At 37.9% G+C, this 15,381-nt stretch overlaps 1 protein-coding gene across 4 annotated transcripts in view; it reads right to left on the reverse strand.

Annotated features, from left to right (window-relative positions):
• atp11c (ATPase phospholipid transporting 11C) overlaps positions 1-15,381 on the reverse strand; it is a 61,524-nt gene that overhangs the window by 7,728 nt on the left and 38,415 nt on the right. For all 4 annotated transcript variants that reach the window (XM_058797433.1, XM_058797431.1, XM_058797430.1 and 1 more), the window contains 25 exons: positions 12,981-13,061; positions 12,317-12,424; positions 10,986-11,114; positions 10,571-10,659; positions 9,747-9,797; positions 9,315-9,379; positions 9,143-9,224; positions 8,442-8,592; positions 7,988-8,185; positions 7,473-7,643; positions 6,109-6,296; positions 5,954-6,025; positions 5,728-5,801; positions 5,132-5,235; positions 4,757-4,938; positions 4,402-4,668; positions 3,196-3,373; positions 2,987-3,089; positions 2,733-2,878; positions 2,567-2,626; positions 1,757-1,884; positions 1,546-1,681; positions 1,400-1,465; positions 1,214-1,317; positions 907-1,063 (listed from right to left, as the gene is read on the reverse strand). In XM_058797433.1, the coding sequence (XP_058653416.1) occupies positions 907-1,063; positions 1,214-1,317; positions 1,400-1,465; positions 1,546-1,681; positions 1,757-1,884; positions 2,567-2,626; positions 2,733-2,878; positions 2,987-3,089; positions 3,196-3,373; positions 4,402-4,668; positions 4,757-4,938; positions 5,132-5,235; positions 5,728-5,801; positions 5,954-6,025; positions 6,109-6,296; positions 7,473-7,643; positions 7,988-8,185; positions 8,442-8,592; positions 9,143-9,224; positions 9,315-9,379; positions 9,747-9,797; positions 10,571-10,659; positions 10,986-11,114; positions 12,317-12,424; positions 12,981-13,061 (3,090 nt within the window). The remainder of the gene's footprint in view (positions 1-906; positions 1,064-1,213; positions 1,318-1,399; positions 1,466-1,545; positions 1,682-1,756; positions 1,885-2,566; positions 2,627-2,732; positions 2,879-2,986; positions 3,090-3,195; positions 3,374-4,401; positions 4,669-4,756; positions 4,939-5,131; positions 5,236-5,727; positions 5,802-5,953; positions 6,026-6,108; positions 6,297-7,472; positions 7,644-7,987; positions 8,186-8,441; positions 8,593-9,142; positions 9,225-9,314; positions 9,380-9,746; positions 9,798-10,570; positions 10,660-10,985; positions 11,115-12,316; positions 12,425-12,980; positions 13,062-15,381) is intronic.

Below are 15,381 nucleotides of genomic sequence, written 5' to 3' on the forward strand. Positions count from 1 at the left end.
GTGAGGAGGCAGGGGGCAGATTGGCGCCGTATGCTCATCTCTGGCCTGAAAGGCTGCTTAACTAGTGTCACTAACAGCAGAGACTGCCTACAGTGTGTACTCACATCCTTTGAATAATTCAGAAGATTGGAGGGGTCTAATTATTGTTTATTGATTCTAACTGTGTTACATGTTAACTGGTTGGGTAGCCACTCACAGCAACACAGGGTGATGGAAGTATTTGTGCTTGACTAATGAAATAAAGGGCATTTTAATCAGAGCGAAACACGGGACAAAAAGCTACAGGAGTCAAGGAGAGGACATCGAAGAAGAGTGATAGTAACAATTAGACTGATTGACTTCTTGTCTGTTTGACCAATCACAACAATCCAAACCATTCAGAGGCTTAAAACAAGGCAAGATTTCTGTTAGGAAAAAAGTCAATGGTGTAATTGATGACAGCGAGGGGGATACAAAGAATAAAAGATGCTGGAGAAGTGACAGAGTAGAAGAAAAAAAAAAGTAAGGTCTTAAAAGGTAAAATAAGGTAAAATTTGGCTGGTATGGATAAACCAAAGGCAGGGAGGTAACGCTGGGTTCAAAGAGAAATGTAACTGTGTCCCAACCAGGTGTGACATGATAAAGCAACAAGTAATAAAAGCTATCGCTCTTTCATGTAAATCAGTTTTTGTGCAAACCAGCCACTCAAGAGACATTTTTTCTGCCCACACTGGTCCCAAAATCCTGCTTCACATAACCGTACAACATCAAATATCTTCTTATTGGCTGTGACTGAGTCACGTCACGCCTGGTTAGGACACGATGTAAGATGAAAGAAGAACAGAAGAGTAGGTAAATCAGGGGGAATAACAGAGAATCGGATGTATATGGTAGAAAAGGGAAAGGAAAAGGGAGGGAGAGGTATACCTGTCGTGAATGGGGGCCTCTGGGCTTGCGAAGGACCACCAAAAGGATCTCTGGCAGCAGACTGAGGAGGATGAGGATGATGATAACCAGCCAGGCAGACACCGAACTCAGCATGTTGGCAAACACAAAGTACAAACGCTGCTGCTTCAAAAACGGCCTAGGAAATAAGAGAGAGAAGGAAAGATATAGACCATACCAACTTCATTCAACAATAAAAACTTGCTGGAAATGATCAACAGTGCAGCTGCAGCACAAAAAATTCCTAGGGGACGATTTCTGTTTTATGCCGACTGTAACGTTTCCTCACCATATGATGCCTCCCCAGAAGAAACTGAAGAAAACATAGAAAGCCAAAGAGCCCCATATCACAAAATGGTTGATCCACGTCCAGTGCCGTGTGTCCAGAGCCAGCTGAGAGAGGGAAAACAGTCAGTCTCTGACAAATGAAGATCTGAGTTGCTTTTTATAGTTTTAGACCAACCAAGCCACCAACCTTCAATGTAACAGTAAAAACAAGGACGGTAAAGACAATTGTTCCATAAGACCAGTTTCCAAAGACCTGAAAAAGGAAGGAGTAAATCAAATGCAATTCCCAATTTTTTATTCACAGACATATTAAAGCGCACAACCATCTCTAACCTGCCCATTATCTTGTAAGGCTGGATTGCTGAACAGGAAACGGACACCAAAGAAGAACAGGAGACCCTGAAAAATTCCTAATACTGTCCAGTAGAGGAAGGGGCGCCAGCGTAACATGGCATTATTGGCTATTTCTCTGTAAGAACACAGTGTATCAGCAACAGCACTGTACAAATTAAATAAGCAGAAGAGCTGCAGTGCAGAGTGTTACCTGTAGAGGGCGGCGTTGTCAAGCAGAATCTCAATGGATATGTGCTGTTCCAGCAGGCTGTAGGCCAGAATGGGCATGGAGGTGAAGCAGATGTTGTACATCGTCAGATAGGCTGCGTCGTACAGGGGCTGGGAAGGGGAACGAGGGGAAGGACGGGGCACCGGGGAGGTTAATACCACGTTAAGGAGATCACACATATGCACAACAAAGAGAGGGAATCTCTGACTGTGTGGCCGCATGCAATGATCACTTGATTTTATGTATAAATAAATATATATATATATATATATATATATATATATATATATATATATATATATATATATATATATATATATATATAAAAACACATGCTCACAGGAAATCACAGAGACTTCTGAGCCGCTAAGAGGTGATTTGTAATATAAAAAAAAAAAAAAAAATATATATATATATATATATATATATATATATATATATATATATATATATATAGATAGATAGATAGATAGATAGATAGATAGATAGATAGATATAGAGGTTTTTATATATAGATGGCAAAAGCAGAAGTGAAAGGGCTCGGACACAACGCAGGCCAGATTTAAACCCCTATCTGATTTTGTTGAGTGCCGAGGCATAATTTGCACAAGCACTAACCACTACACCAAAGCTAATTGAATTTTTGTAGTTTGTGCTTGTTATATATATCAGAAGAAAGAAGGGCAGAGAGAGAGAAATTCAGAGGAAAGTTGCAAAGGAAAGAGCAGAGGAGAGGGACCTGCTGGGACCTGCTTTTTTTTCTAAAAAGCTCTTTATTTGTACATACTGTACCTGCTGAGAGTATCCACAGAAAAACTGGTACAGGAACTGAGGTAAGATGAAGCAAAGATTCTGCAGTAGAGAAGAAGAACAGGTTTAAAACTTCAGAAGGATTCACTAAAACAACTACATTTATATTTACAGACTGAAACTATGGTCCACTGGATGTCAGACATACCTTATAAAAGAAGTACTGGACGAGATGCGCAATGCGCACATAGTAGAGATGCCCATGAGCCAGCAAAAGCTTCTTTAAGTGCTTTAGTTTAGGAATGGCGTAGTCACTGTTCCTCACAGCTTGACGGCCCTCCTTACCTTTAATACCTGGACACACAATAGCAACATTACACTCCATCTTCGGAAAAATGCTTTTTTATAGTTTAAAATGTATTCTTGTTGTAGCAAAGCTGAATTTTCAGCATCATTACTCACCAATGCCCACATGTGCCTCAAGGATCATGCTAACATCATTGGCCCCATCGCCAATGGAGAGAGTGATTGGAGAACCTTTGGAGTTCTTCACCATCTTCACTATCTAAATTGGAAAAAAGAGAATTTTAGCCAACTAATTCATAAAGTTTAAGTGCATGGTACTATAAGCACCATAAAGAGCCGCCAAAATGCCGGTCTGCAGGTGTGACCTGAGCTTTCTGCAGGGGGGCCATGCGGCAGCAGAGCACAGCAGTGCAGTTCTGGCAGATCTGCAGAAAGAGGCTCCTGTACTGACTGGCATCAGCCTCACGCGGTGGGTTCATCACTAACGACAACGTCGCCCCATCTACGATGAAGCCGTAATCCTGATTTGCAGTAGACCAGCTCCTGTAGGACAATAATGACACTAAATTAGAGGTCATTAAATATACTGCAAAATTGTACTAGAGAGGTACCAATATTAAAAGTCTGGCCAATACGATAAACCGACAATTATTTTCATGTTACGACCAAAAACTGATAAATGGTTCATATTAAAAGTAATTTTGTCTAAATAAATGAAAAAAATAAAACACTTAAAATGAAAATCAATCATCTCAAATGCTACAAGTAAATTAAGACAGTTTAGAGTATAAAAATAATAATTACAAAATATAATGTAAAGTATAAAAATGTATATTCATTTTGAGATTTGCTAAAGATGACATTAAACAGTAAAGTATTAATTATTAAATTTATGTTTTTTTTTAAGATTAACTTTAAGTGTTAGGTGGCGCAAAGGTCATTTAAAATTATAAAAAGAGGAAATAAGCATAAACAATTAAATAATTTATATTGACATATATATTTAAGACCAGCTCCTGCAGAACAAAAATGACACTAAATTAGAGGTAATTAAATATACTGCCCAATTGTACGAGATGTACCAACATTAAAATTCTGGCTAATATGATAAACCGACAATTATTTTCATGTTATGGAAAGGTATATTATATAACTGATAAATGGTTGATATTGAAACTACACAATTTTGTCTAAATAAATAAAAAATAAAACACTCAAAATTTTAATTGTTTCAAATGCTACAAGTAAATTAGGACATGGCTTTTATATAATTTAGAGTATAAAAATAATAATTAAAAAATATAATTTAAAGTATAAAAGTTGATATTCATTTTGAGATTTGCTTAAGATGAATCTAAGCATTTTTACTTAAAAAAAGGGAAGCACAAACAATTAAATTCAATACTGTGTACTTTTTCTTTTTCTTCTTCATTTATCAGTATCAGTTGAAATTAAAAATATCTGTCAATACTGAATTTTTAACTGTTTAGAATGAGTCATCTATGTAGTCCTATTATATTTCTAAACTGTACCAAACATTTACGACAAAGCCAGTAGGTCAAGGGTCTGACCTGGTGACCCCAGCTTTGACAGGTGGGGCGTCCTGCACTGCTCTTTTATGGTAGTCCCGTAACAACTCAAGAAGTTTCTCCTCACGCTTTAACCTCTCATCTTCCAGTGTCCGCACAGTCAGTTCCAGTAGCTCTGTACCCCGCTGGAACAGACGACAGGCATAGCAGGTAGACTTTGCAGTCTCCATTTTGTCACCTGTCAGCACCCAAACCTTCATCCCAGCACCCTGCAAGGCCTCCATGGTCTCTGCTGCCTCCTCCTGAAGTCTGGGGCACAAGATGTTGAGACGTTAGGCTATTCAGTGTATTCCTTTGAGAAAACAACATGGCGTAAATACCAATTTGGGTCACCAACCGGTCCTCCACAGCGGTCGCTCCAATCAAACTCATGCCTGTTTCCACCTGGTTATACATGGCCATGAGTTTCTCCTCTCTGTCCTGGAGAGCCAGTCTAGCCTCCCTCAGCCCAGTGTCTGCCACAGCATATTCTTCAGCACTCAGCTGCTTATAGGCCACACACAGTGTACGGTAACCCTCCTGGAGAGCGAAAACACGCCATTAGGCCAGAATTGACTGACCTTTTCAATATTTAATGTCTCTACAGGACGTCTCTTTCAACACAGAGATATAATGAAGGAGGTTTATGCTTTATTCCAGTATAAAAATCAAAACGGTCATCTCCTCCTTGGAAATTAAAGACGCTGCATCATGCTGAAATCTACTGTAGTACCGTTGCGTTTCGCTCAACGTGCATGCGAATCCGGTCCACCTCCTCTGATTTGACTCTTGGGAAGATGGAAGAATCAGCTCCCTTACAGAAAAGCAAAGTCTCCCCTAAATAAACAGTAGAAGACAGAGGTGAGAGATATTCAAAGTCATCATCTGCAAAACTCACAAGCACAATGCTAAGATGTTCATGGGGGTTGCTAAGTGGTTGCTGTGTTCTGAGTGGTTAGTGACTGTTAGTATAAATTATTCAATTTTTTTACTTCGCAGCTATTCATTCTGAAGTGAAATACATGAAACACTTTAACCTTAACAGAGAGACATGACATAAAACAAAGATACAAAATATTGTGTCTCAAAAAAATTAAATCAACTAAGAATTTAAAAAAATCTAATTGTACTTGGGTCCTTGCTTTAATGCAAACGTCTGGCATTTTCCTTGCTTTATCCACCCAGTCTAATTGCTAAAAAGGTCAGCCTCCTCACATGGTTTGAGTTATCATTCATGTCACCAAGAGGAATGGTGCGGGACGTGTTATTTGTATATTCAAATCTATAACCCTGATTATGAGCATGCACCACTAAGGATCTCCAGCTCACCTGATTTGGTCTGCACGATGACGCTCATTCTCCGTCGAACTGGGTCAAAGTTTAGGACATGGAGCAACTTGTACCTGAAACATCAGATAAATCTTATATAGACGCTTAACTGCCATAAAACTCGTTTTACATAACTTAAAAACATCTAGGAGTGTAAGTGCTAATGCAGCATATTAGCAATAACATTGTTCTTAATGAGTCTCTAATTTCAAGGGTCATGACTTACTCCTCTATATCATTTTCCCTGTTCTTTATCTTCATGTTCTTGCTCTCCAGACCAAGGAAGGTGAAGCCATAACTAAACAGGAGAGAAGTTATGCCTGTAAGTGCCAGCATGGGTTATTATCAGACCAAAAAATAATAAACATATCATTATCTTACTTCATGGCTCCTTTGACCAGTGCGATCTCATCAGGAGATGATGCGATGAAGCCTCTTTCCTCCTCCGGCTGGGGCAGCACCCCGTCGATCCCGTCAACTTGGTCAGTAAGCACTTCTTCCGATCCAGCCTCCTTCACCTGCACCGTGTGACACAGACACAAGGCCCGCAGGAACAACTCCTCTTTCTCCTGATAGATTGAAATAAAGAGGCATACAAAATGACACTTCTTATGAACACATGCATATTTGTGAGTGCTGTTAATGAAAAAAAAAAAAAAGTAAAATAAAATTAAAATTAAAAAAACTAAACAGAAATGAAAACGACTAATTGACAAAAACAAAAAAATTAAAATGACAACTTAAATAGAATAAATTTTTTGAATAAAGACTACAATAGTATTAAGGCCTGTTCACACCAAGAAAAATAACCATAAAGATATTTGCGTCCACACCAGCGGATGATATCGTCTGTTCATTCTAAGCGCATGCGCGTCTGCCGCTTTCAATTCTCGAGCTCGATCGAATCAAAATCAGATTGATTCTGATTGGGTGTCAATGTTTTTATTGTTCATCAGGTGGAGAAAAAAATTGTTCTGAAAGTGTTTCCAGCGATATTGTTTCTCTTTGCCTTTATCATTGTAGTTGTGGTGTGGACTGCAACATTGAGAACGTTTTTTGGAACTATGTCTTTATCGCTATCTTTATAGTTATCGTCCTTGGTGTGAACAGACCTTTACTGTGTATTAGCGAGTGACTTTACTTCAATAAAAAAAAAAAGTTTAACTTTAAATGAAGCTCATTTGAGAAATACTTGATTTCACTATTGTTTTAATTTCATTTGTTAATATTTATATATAACGTAATAACATTATTTATAATAATCTCATTACGTTATATAAAAATGTTAATATCTATGTAATATAATATAATACATAAACTTTTTTTTATATAAAGGTAGTTAGTACAGTACCATATTTGTTTATCATAATTGGTAGAGAAAAGTGAAATTCCACTGGTATCAGTATTGATTACATTTTGGTATTATGACAACCCTAATATACAGATCATGTGCTACACACTGACAAGGGCCCTCACAAAAGAAGTGCTCTCAAAGAACTGCCCGTTTATGATGAATAGGAAAGTGTTAAAAAAAAATACACACAACTTTAGTCCTTCATAGCCTGCCAACACAAACATTAGACATTTACTGCCTTTGTGTTTATATTGCAGCCTCAGAGGCTTTATAATTCAAGAGGTCTGGAGTCAGTTTACATATTGAGGTGTACAAATCCGACAACACAATCCGTAAATGTAAAATCAATCCCATCTGAGGTCCTTGGAGTCTCGGAATGTGTGTAACTCACCTGTCCAGCCTTCTGCTGCAGTTTATTCACAGGCCCGTCCGTCACAGTGAAGCCGTCCAGCTCGCTCGGGGTGTCTCTGTGTTTGTACTGGAAGCCGTCTATACAGCACTCGATGAACTCCATGTTGTTCTGAGTCAGCGTGCCCGTCTTGTCTGTGAATACATATTCCACCTGCGGGGCGCAGACAAATGTTGACCTTAACGACTATAAACCCAGGCAATAAAGCACGTTCTCAAATGAACAGAGTCTGAGGATAAGGACGGACAATTAATTTGTGACAAAACCAGTCTGCTTGCATAAATCAGTTTAACGAAGCATGGCCTGTAATTGTGAGTAATCATCTGCATAACCAGCCAAGGGTGATCTATGACCTCAATACCCATGGAAGAGCCAGCTCAGATTATATTCATGTCATGGTTGACTTCTGAAATCATCTGAAACACATTTTATTCTACATATGAAAACAAACAGCTAAAGAGTCAGATGTGAGCTCAGGTTTGAATGAAGTGTCTAACCTGGCCAAGTTCCTCATTGAGGTCTGATGTGTTGACAAGCGCGCCTTCTTGGATCTCCGGGTCAAAGAAGTCTTTATCCCAAGTGATAAAGAAAGAGCCGAGGAATTTCTGCATCTCCACGGTTACGTACATGGACACGGGGATTATAAAGTTGAAGAGGACCATGAAGGAGAGGAAGTCTGTAAACATCTTCAAATACTGAAACAAAGACAGAACACCTGCATTCAGTCTCTTCAAAGACACAATATCATGTCTGGAACAGCAAAGGTTAAACATAAAGCTAATCCCTAATTATGATTTATTAAGTAAGAGCTGACCACAGCCACCTGAGACCAGATTAGCTCATAATTTATATTAATTGCATCAAGAATGACTGATGATATAGAGGGAGTTGCTAATTGATTCATGTAATCATGTTCAAATCGGTCAGATGTGAAATCCACAGACTACTCACCATATTAGTGTCTTTCTCCTTCTGAGTTTTCTGGTTGTACCAGGGCTCATCCTGACCGTCTTTGCTCTGCCATACATACTTTAGTGTATTACACACAACAGCTTTACTGATAAGGATACACAGATACACCAGCAAAAAGGCATTGATGGATCTGCAAAGAAGAGAAAACATACACATGATCATATAAAACCATATAAACATGCCAAAATAAGATGCTAAGCAATTTTGAGCACACAACACCACAAAAGTTTCCCTGATTCATTTATTATTTTTAATTTATTATTATTATTATTATTATTATAATTATTATTATTACACTTTCTTTTATTTTAATAATGATTATTTGACTTTTTCATTTTTTTATTCTGTATAGTTTATCAATAATATTATATATAAATAAATATTTATTTAAATAAACTCTGCAGAAAGATATTATAGATTATTATATATTAGTTATATGAACTTTGGAAGACGTTATTCATTTAATTGAATTCTGACTCACATCATACTGATTCACTCGATTTGATATTGATTCAGGAATATTAATGTGGAGACACCATATTTTTACATCCACCAAAAAACAGACAGATAAATCTTGGTATTTGCAATCAATATCAAATTAACACTGCTAATAATCCAAAAATCAATATTTCAACATGAGTGCACACTAGAGTATAATGCCGCTCTCCTCACTCGCTTACTTTTCAACAGCTGATCGTTTCTGAGATTTGCCCTGGTAGTTGAGTGCCATCTTCGTCTCCATGCCCGTGTATACTGCGACACCTTTATAAGGGAAAGCAACGAAGAGTGATTCGGGTGAATGTAATTCCTCGTCATCAAAAATTCGTCTAATTAAAAGGTGCAAGGGCCTACCATAAATCTTCTTGGTGTTTTTCAACGTAGCACCTTTTAGGAGAAGGTTCTCTGGGCCCAAAGATCTAAATTAAACCATAAAAACAAACAATTATGTCAATAAAGACACATCCTGGCATCCAAACCCACATTAAAGTGGCTCCTAATGAGCAGCATTGCTGGAAATATGTAGGCCGGTTTGGCCTGGCCGGCACTCGTGAAGGACACGGCGTAGAGACTCATAAAAACATTTCAAACGGCCCAGTGACAAATGGAAGAGCGTGCAGAACTTGAGAAGCTGCCAGGCCGGCTTTACTTTAATGCTGCTATGGCGTTACGGGTCGATGGAATAATGATCAGAGGCTAATGCAAAGGGAAAAGACAGAGCTGAAGTGACTAGAAGGTACTGTGGGATATAGTGGGCCCATGGGAACGGACCAAAGACGGTCTCACCTTACTGCTGGCTCCTGCTCCGGCTTGTAAATGTGCATTCGACCCACAAACCTGCAATAGAGCAAACAAGCTCCAGTCAAGCACGTACACGCTCATATATGTTCTCTCAACCATAAACACACACGGAATGAATGCGTGGACGTCCCAGGAATTTCATCAGAGTACTTGATGAGGTCAAAATGAAAACAGTCAGTGGAGGTAAAGAACCGACGCCATCATGCACATGCATTAGCGTTTTGTTTGTTTTATATAGACTCCTTCCCCATTAAAGAGGCTTGATGATAATATCTGTATTCTAGTACAGTACACTATGCAAATGAGCCTTGTACGAAATGAACCAATTACAAGGAAGATGCTCATTGGTGATGACCCAACAGTCTGGCATATTGGCAACAGCCCTTTGAAGTTTTTTTTTTTTTATAGACTGAATTTTAACATGCGACATCTGGTGCTCTAGAAATCAGAAATGCAAATGGTCTTCCATCTAAAGAGGCTTTAATGAGATGTGCTTAACGATAGGGGGCGCTGCCGAGTTAAACTACTATTACAGTTGGAGGCCAAGGACTTCCTCTCTAAACTTGCAAATTGTGTTTGTTTCAAGGTCTGTTTGTTCTTACACTCAAACAGAAAGCATAGATAGTGTCTGACTCTTCCATGGAATCACAACATTAGCTGCTGATCTGAAATCAAACAACCTACAGAGAACAGCTGAGCTGAAACTAGACTTTACATATTCAAGAACGATCGCAATGCCTTCTGTTTCATCATGAGGCAGCGATAGGGATTTCGGGTTAAGTGAGTGTTTGTGCTAGAGGAGTTCATACTTGTAGAGGTCAGGCTGGGGTTGTTCACACTCGATGGCGGCAGTTAGAGCCTGCAGGTCCATCTCTGTGTCTGGTACTGTGTAGTGTGTCTGCAGGAAAGACAGGCAAATTAGTATTCCAAGTCATGTTGTACACACAAATACAGACGGATGGAAATGGGAGAAAGACTAGCAGCAGAAGGATGATTATGACAAGATCTGGGCCACCCTATTTAAAGACTTTGGCTAAAGGAGAGTAAAGGAATGGTATATGAATCCATATCTTATATTCTGTTGATACTTGAACAGAAATCACTCTAGGCAATTCTGAAAGCAAAAACTATAGAATAAAATCTACATTATATCAAGACAATTATATTTGTGATTACAAGAAGAAAAACAGCAGAAAGGATATAAGACTGAGTGCATAAGCTCACTTTGTGGTTGGATTCTCCATCCAAGCTGGCTGTGGTGACAAAACAAGTATCGTCTTCTCGACTGGACTGCAACAGAATCAGGTCACAGGGAAAGGTCTCGTCTTCCACCACTTCAACCACATCACCCACCTAACCAGAAACACATTGACATTAGTGTGCTTCACAACTGCTGGGTCACAAATCGGTTCAGATTCAAAATACAATGCTAAGTGCAAATAGTGTAATAAAAATATATCATTTTAAAGTAATATATAATGGAAATACTAAAAACTTGAGGTAAAATGAAGTTACATCCACATGCGTCTCCTGTTTTAAACAGATTCTGCTGTTTTTAATAAAACTGTCAATTTTTCTTTAAAATGTCATTAATAAGTTTGCATATTAAGTGCCTATGTAATTATTTGTAATATTAATTCAAATTTACATACAAATAACAATTTTGGTATCATGTTGGGCCACCACTTGATATCTAATTTCGGGCTGTAGACCATAATTAATATTAGTGACATTTTAAAATACCATTTTGATGAATATTTCTATTCTTGATATGTAAGAGTCTTAATAAGTGAGAGTGTTTGGGTTCGTGACTGCTATTTGCAATAACATCTACTGTAAAATATGGGAATATATAGTGAAAATATATGCTCGTCAAAGCTGCATTCATTTGATCAAAAATAGAGTAAAAACAGCAATAAAGTGAAATATTATTACAACTTAAAATAACTTTTTAATATTAATTTTAATATACTTTAAAATGTAATTCCTGTGATGGCAAAGCTGAATTTTTAGTATCATTGCTTCAGTCTTCAGTGTCACATGATCCTTCAGAAACCATTCTAATATGTTGATTTGCTGCTCAAGAAACATTTCTCATTATTATCAATGTTGAAAACAGTTGCACTGCTTAATATTTTTGTGAAAAACGTTTTTCAGGATTCTCTGATGAAAGTTCAAAAGAACAGCATTTACATGAAATAGAAATATTTTTTAACATTATAAATGTCAGTTCTGATCAGGTTCATCCTTGCTGAAAAAATAAATAATTAAAAACGGTAGTGTATGGTTATGAAAGTGGTTATCAGCTACAACACATATAATTGACATTCAGCTAGCTGTATTGGCATATTCTTCCAAACATCTGTGATCTAACTGTTTCACAGTGTACAACACATTTTTTCCATTCCATATACAGCAAGGGAAACATTCCCGGCTGTGAACGCCCCTAGTGGGCATATTTTTTGTCCACATAAAGTACGGCAGCTTGCCCCACCCGGCTCCCACGGTGCCTGTTATATGAGAGACTTGGCGACAGTGCAGCAGCTAAAAGGTACCTTGATCTTCTCACTCTCCTTCTTCACCGACCGGCCGTCCTCTAACACAGTCACCGGGTACTTATTCACCTCGTTGTCTGCTTTATGCCGCAGCCAGTCCTCATAACCCTGAGGAGAGACACAGAGAATGTGAGAACAGTATGCCGGTGTGTGCTAAACACACAGAGGGTCAAATGAGGACTGACACATCATGTCACATGCAAAAATAAAACAATACAGCAGGCCTGTATTAATAATGGAAACTGTGCGAATGAGCTGAGGGAGTCGAGTCATTTGAAGTCAAAGTGGGCTGGGGTCACACTGTCCCCTGGGCTCTTATTTCAAAGCCCAATTAAGGCCTGAGCCCCTCTCAGTGTGAGGCCACAAATATCTGGAAGGAAGTCCACCTTCCATTGTGCTTTACAAAAAAGCTCGCAACAGGCCGGTGGAAAAAGTTGATCCTAAAACAATACATCTAAAGCTGCGAGAGGACCACAGTGTTGTGACAAGCCCCCGGATCATTTGTTTTGTCTGTGAGAGATGGACTCCGGGGTCAGGCGGACTCTCGGAAGGGGTCAGCATTATTTAAACAGTGACACATGGCTATAAAACATCAAGTGATTTAGTGATAGCTAAAGAGTAATAAAGAGAGATAGGAGCATATTCAGAACATAATACAACCAACCTGTTTGATGGCCGTCACTGTGATGACAAAAAACAGAGGTAAACCACTGGTCACGGGGCTGGTCGGGGTATCAACAATCACCTATAAGAAGAGACAAATGTATGTATTATTAACTTCCAAAAAAGGAGGGAGGGTCCAAAAATTGATTCATCCTGAAATTGCATTTATTTGAGATTTAAAGTGCACCCATCAGTGATGCTACCATTCACGGCAGATGAAATTCTATCTATCTGTTACCTACTTTTCCTGTGGGTGTACTTGTCTCTATATCAACAATATTTTGTGGATAGTTGCATCATGTTGAGTATCATGCAAAAACATTACTGGTCTTACATGGTCATGACAGGAGTTGAAATTAGGAACTTTGCACAGGCAGGTTGGTAGGCGAGGCAAGGCGAGGTGAGGCGAGACTATTCTCACAACACTGCCGTTCAAAAGTCTTTGATCAGTAAAATTATTTTTAAGCAATTTAATTATTTTATTCACCAAGATTGCATTATATTTATCAAAAGTAACAGCAAAGACTTTAAGTATTTTAAATGAATGCTGCTTTTGAACTTTCTATTTATAACAGAATCTGGAAAAAATGTATCATGATTTCAACATTGATAACAATAATAAATGTTTGTTGAGCACCATTTCAGCATATTAGAATGATTTCCGAAGAATCATGTGGCACTGAACACTGGAGTAATTACGCTGAAAATTCAGCTTTGCATCACAGGTATAAAATACCTTCTAAAATATGTTCAAACATTTACATTGAATTAAAATTTGTTTTGAGTAATAAATTAAGCCTTGCTGAGCATAAGGGAGTTCTTAAAAATATATTTTTTAATGATACCAACACCAAACTTTTGAACTGTGCCGTATAATGTGCAAAATCTTGTGAATCTTGTGAACTATCTGTAAATTCATTTTTGTAAATTAAGAATATTCAAACAGTCTCGATTCCATACAATATATTTAAGTCGATAATTAATTGCGTTTTACAGCCGATAATTAATTTCATGTTATATATTTCACAATTTTGCCTAAATAAATGAAATGGACAATCCTTTTGAGATTTGCTCTCTGGTAATCAAAAGTATGTCACACACACTGTCCAAAGAGGTTAACTTGTATTGTATTGTAAAATTGCACACTTTAAAATTATACCATTAAGAGTAACATAAAAATAATACGGATTCAGAAAAATCTACCAATTTTCAAAATAGCAATCATGAAAAAATATGGGCCTAATGTTTTGAAAACCGGTATGTGTGTAATTTATAGAGGTCGACCGATGTATCGGTTTTGCCAATTAATCGGCACCGATAGTTGATAGCTGGAACTATTGGCAAAAATCCATGCCGATAGTTTTCCGGGTTGCATCCATTACTGGATTGGCTGCGAAGGGTCTGCTGTCATTATACAGTGCAAGAGCAGCCTCTAGAGGCTGAAATTTTTCAGCGAAACGTGTGCCTTTCTGTGGCTCTAATAAAGTCGGTATGCTTAATTTATTGAGTTACAGATTGTGCTCTCTCTTTCCATATTTTGTCATTTTGATTAGATAATAATCAAGTGTTTTAGAATAGAAGCAAATAAAGAGCGCACATACAATATCTGTATGTAATTTTAATTAACTAATACACTTTTAAGTTTCTTTTTAACATTAGTTAAACTATGAACTAACTTTAATGATCAATATTATAATTACTATTTTTATTCATTCACAAAGTATGATTCAGTACTGTTTTTTTTTTTTTTAAATAGTAAAGTACTATTTTATTGTTTTCGTTCGGTATCCATTTGAAAAACTATTGGTTGATTAATGGGTATCGGCCAGTGTGGTCCAACCTAGCTATCGATATCGGTAAAATCCACTATTGGTCGACCTCTAGTAATTTAGGACATAATTTACGATTAGTATTTTGAAAATGCAGCTGGACATGAAAAACATGCGTCACATCATAATCACGATAGCTTGAGTTTGAACATCCAAGATCCAGTTGCTGAAAACACTAAACACCAGTCTATCTTTAACATGAGTGGTTTGTCACGCAGTAGAAAGCACAAACCATCACTCTTTCCGGAAACAACTTAAGGTCACAGCCACTTGGTGTTATTAATACTTGCTCTATGCTTGTGTATATGTGGAAGAGAAAAAAAAAAGGGGTAGGTTATTAAGTCAAGACCACATAGGTGTGAACATTTTGTCCGTCCTATGAGCTACAGCCACACTGCGTCTTCCTCTCACACCCTGCAGGGCCTGGCTGAAAGAAGCCAACACAAAAACCACACAGCACAGTGAGAAACGGCATCTTCACTGCAGAAAGGGCTCAAAAACAAAGATGCCGTGTGTGCCGTATCGGTGCCAAAATTCGTGTAGGGAGAGACTGTAAAGCCAGCAGGACTTCAG

The sequence above is a fragment of the Onychostoma macrolepis genome, chromosome 14 (assembly GCF_012432095.1).
Source record: "Onychostoma macrolepis isolate SWU-2019 chromosome 14, ASM1243209v1, whole genome shotgun sequence".
Lineage (NCBI taxonomy): Eukaryota > Metazoa > Chordata > Actinopteri > Cypriniformes > Cyprinidae > Onychostoma > Onychostoma macrolepis.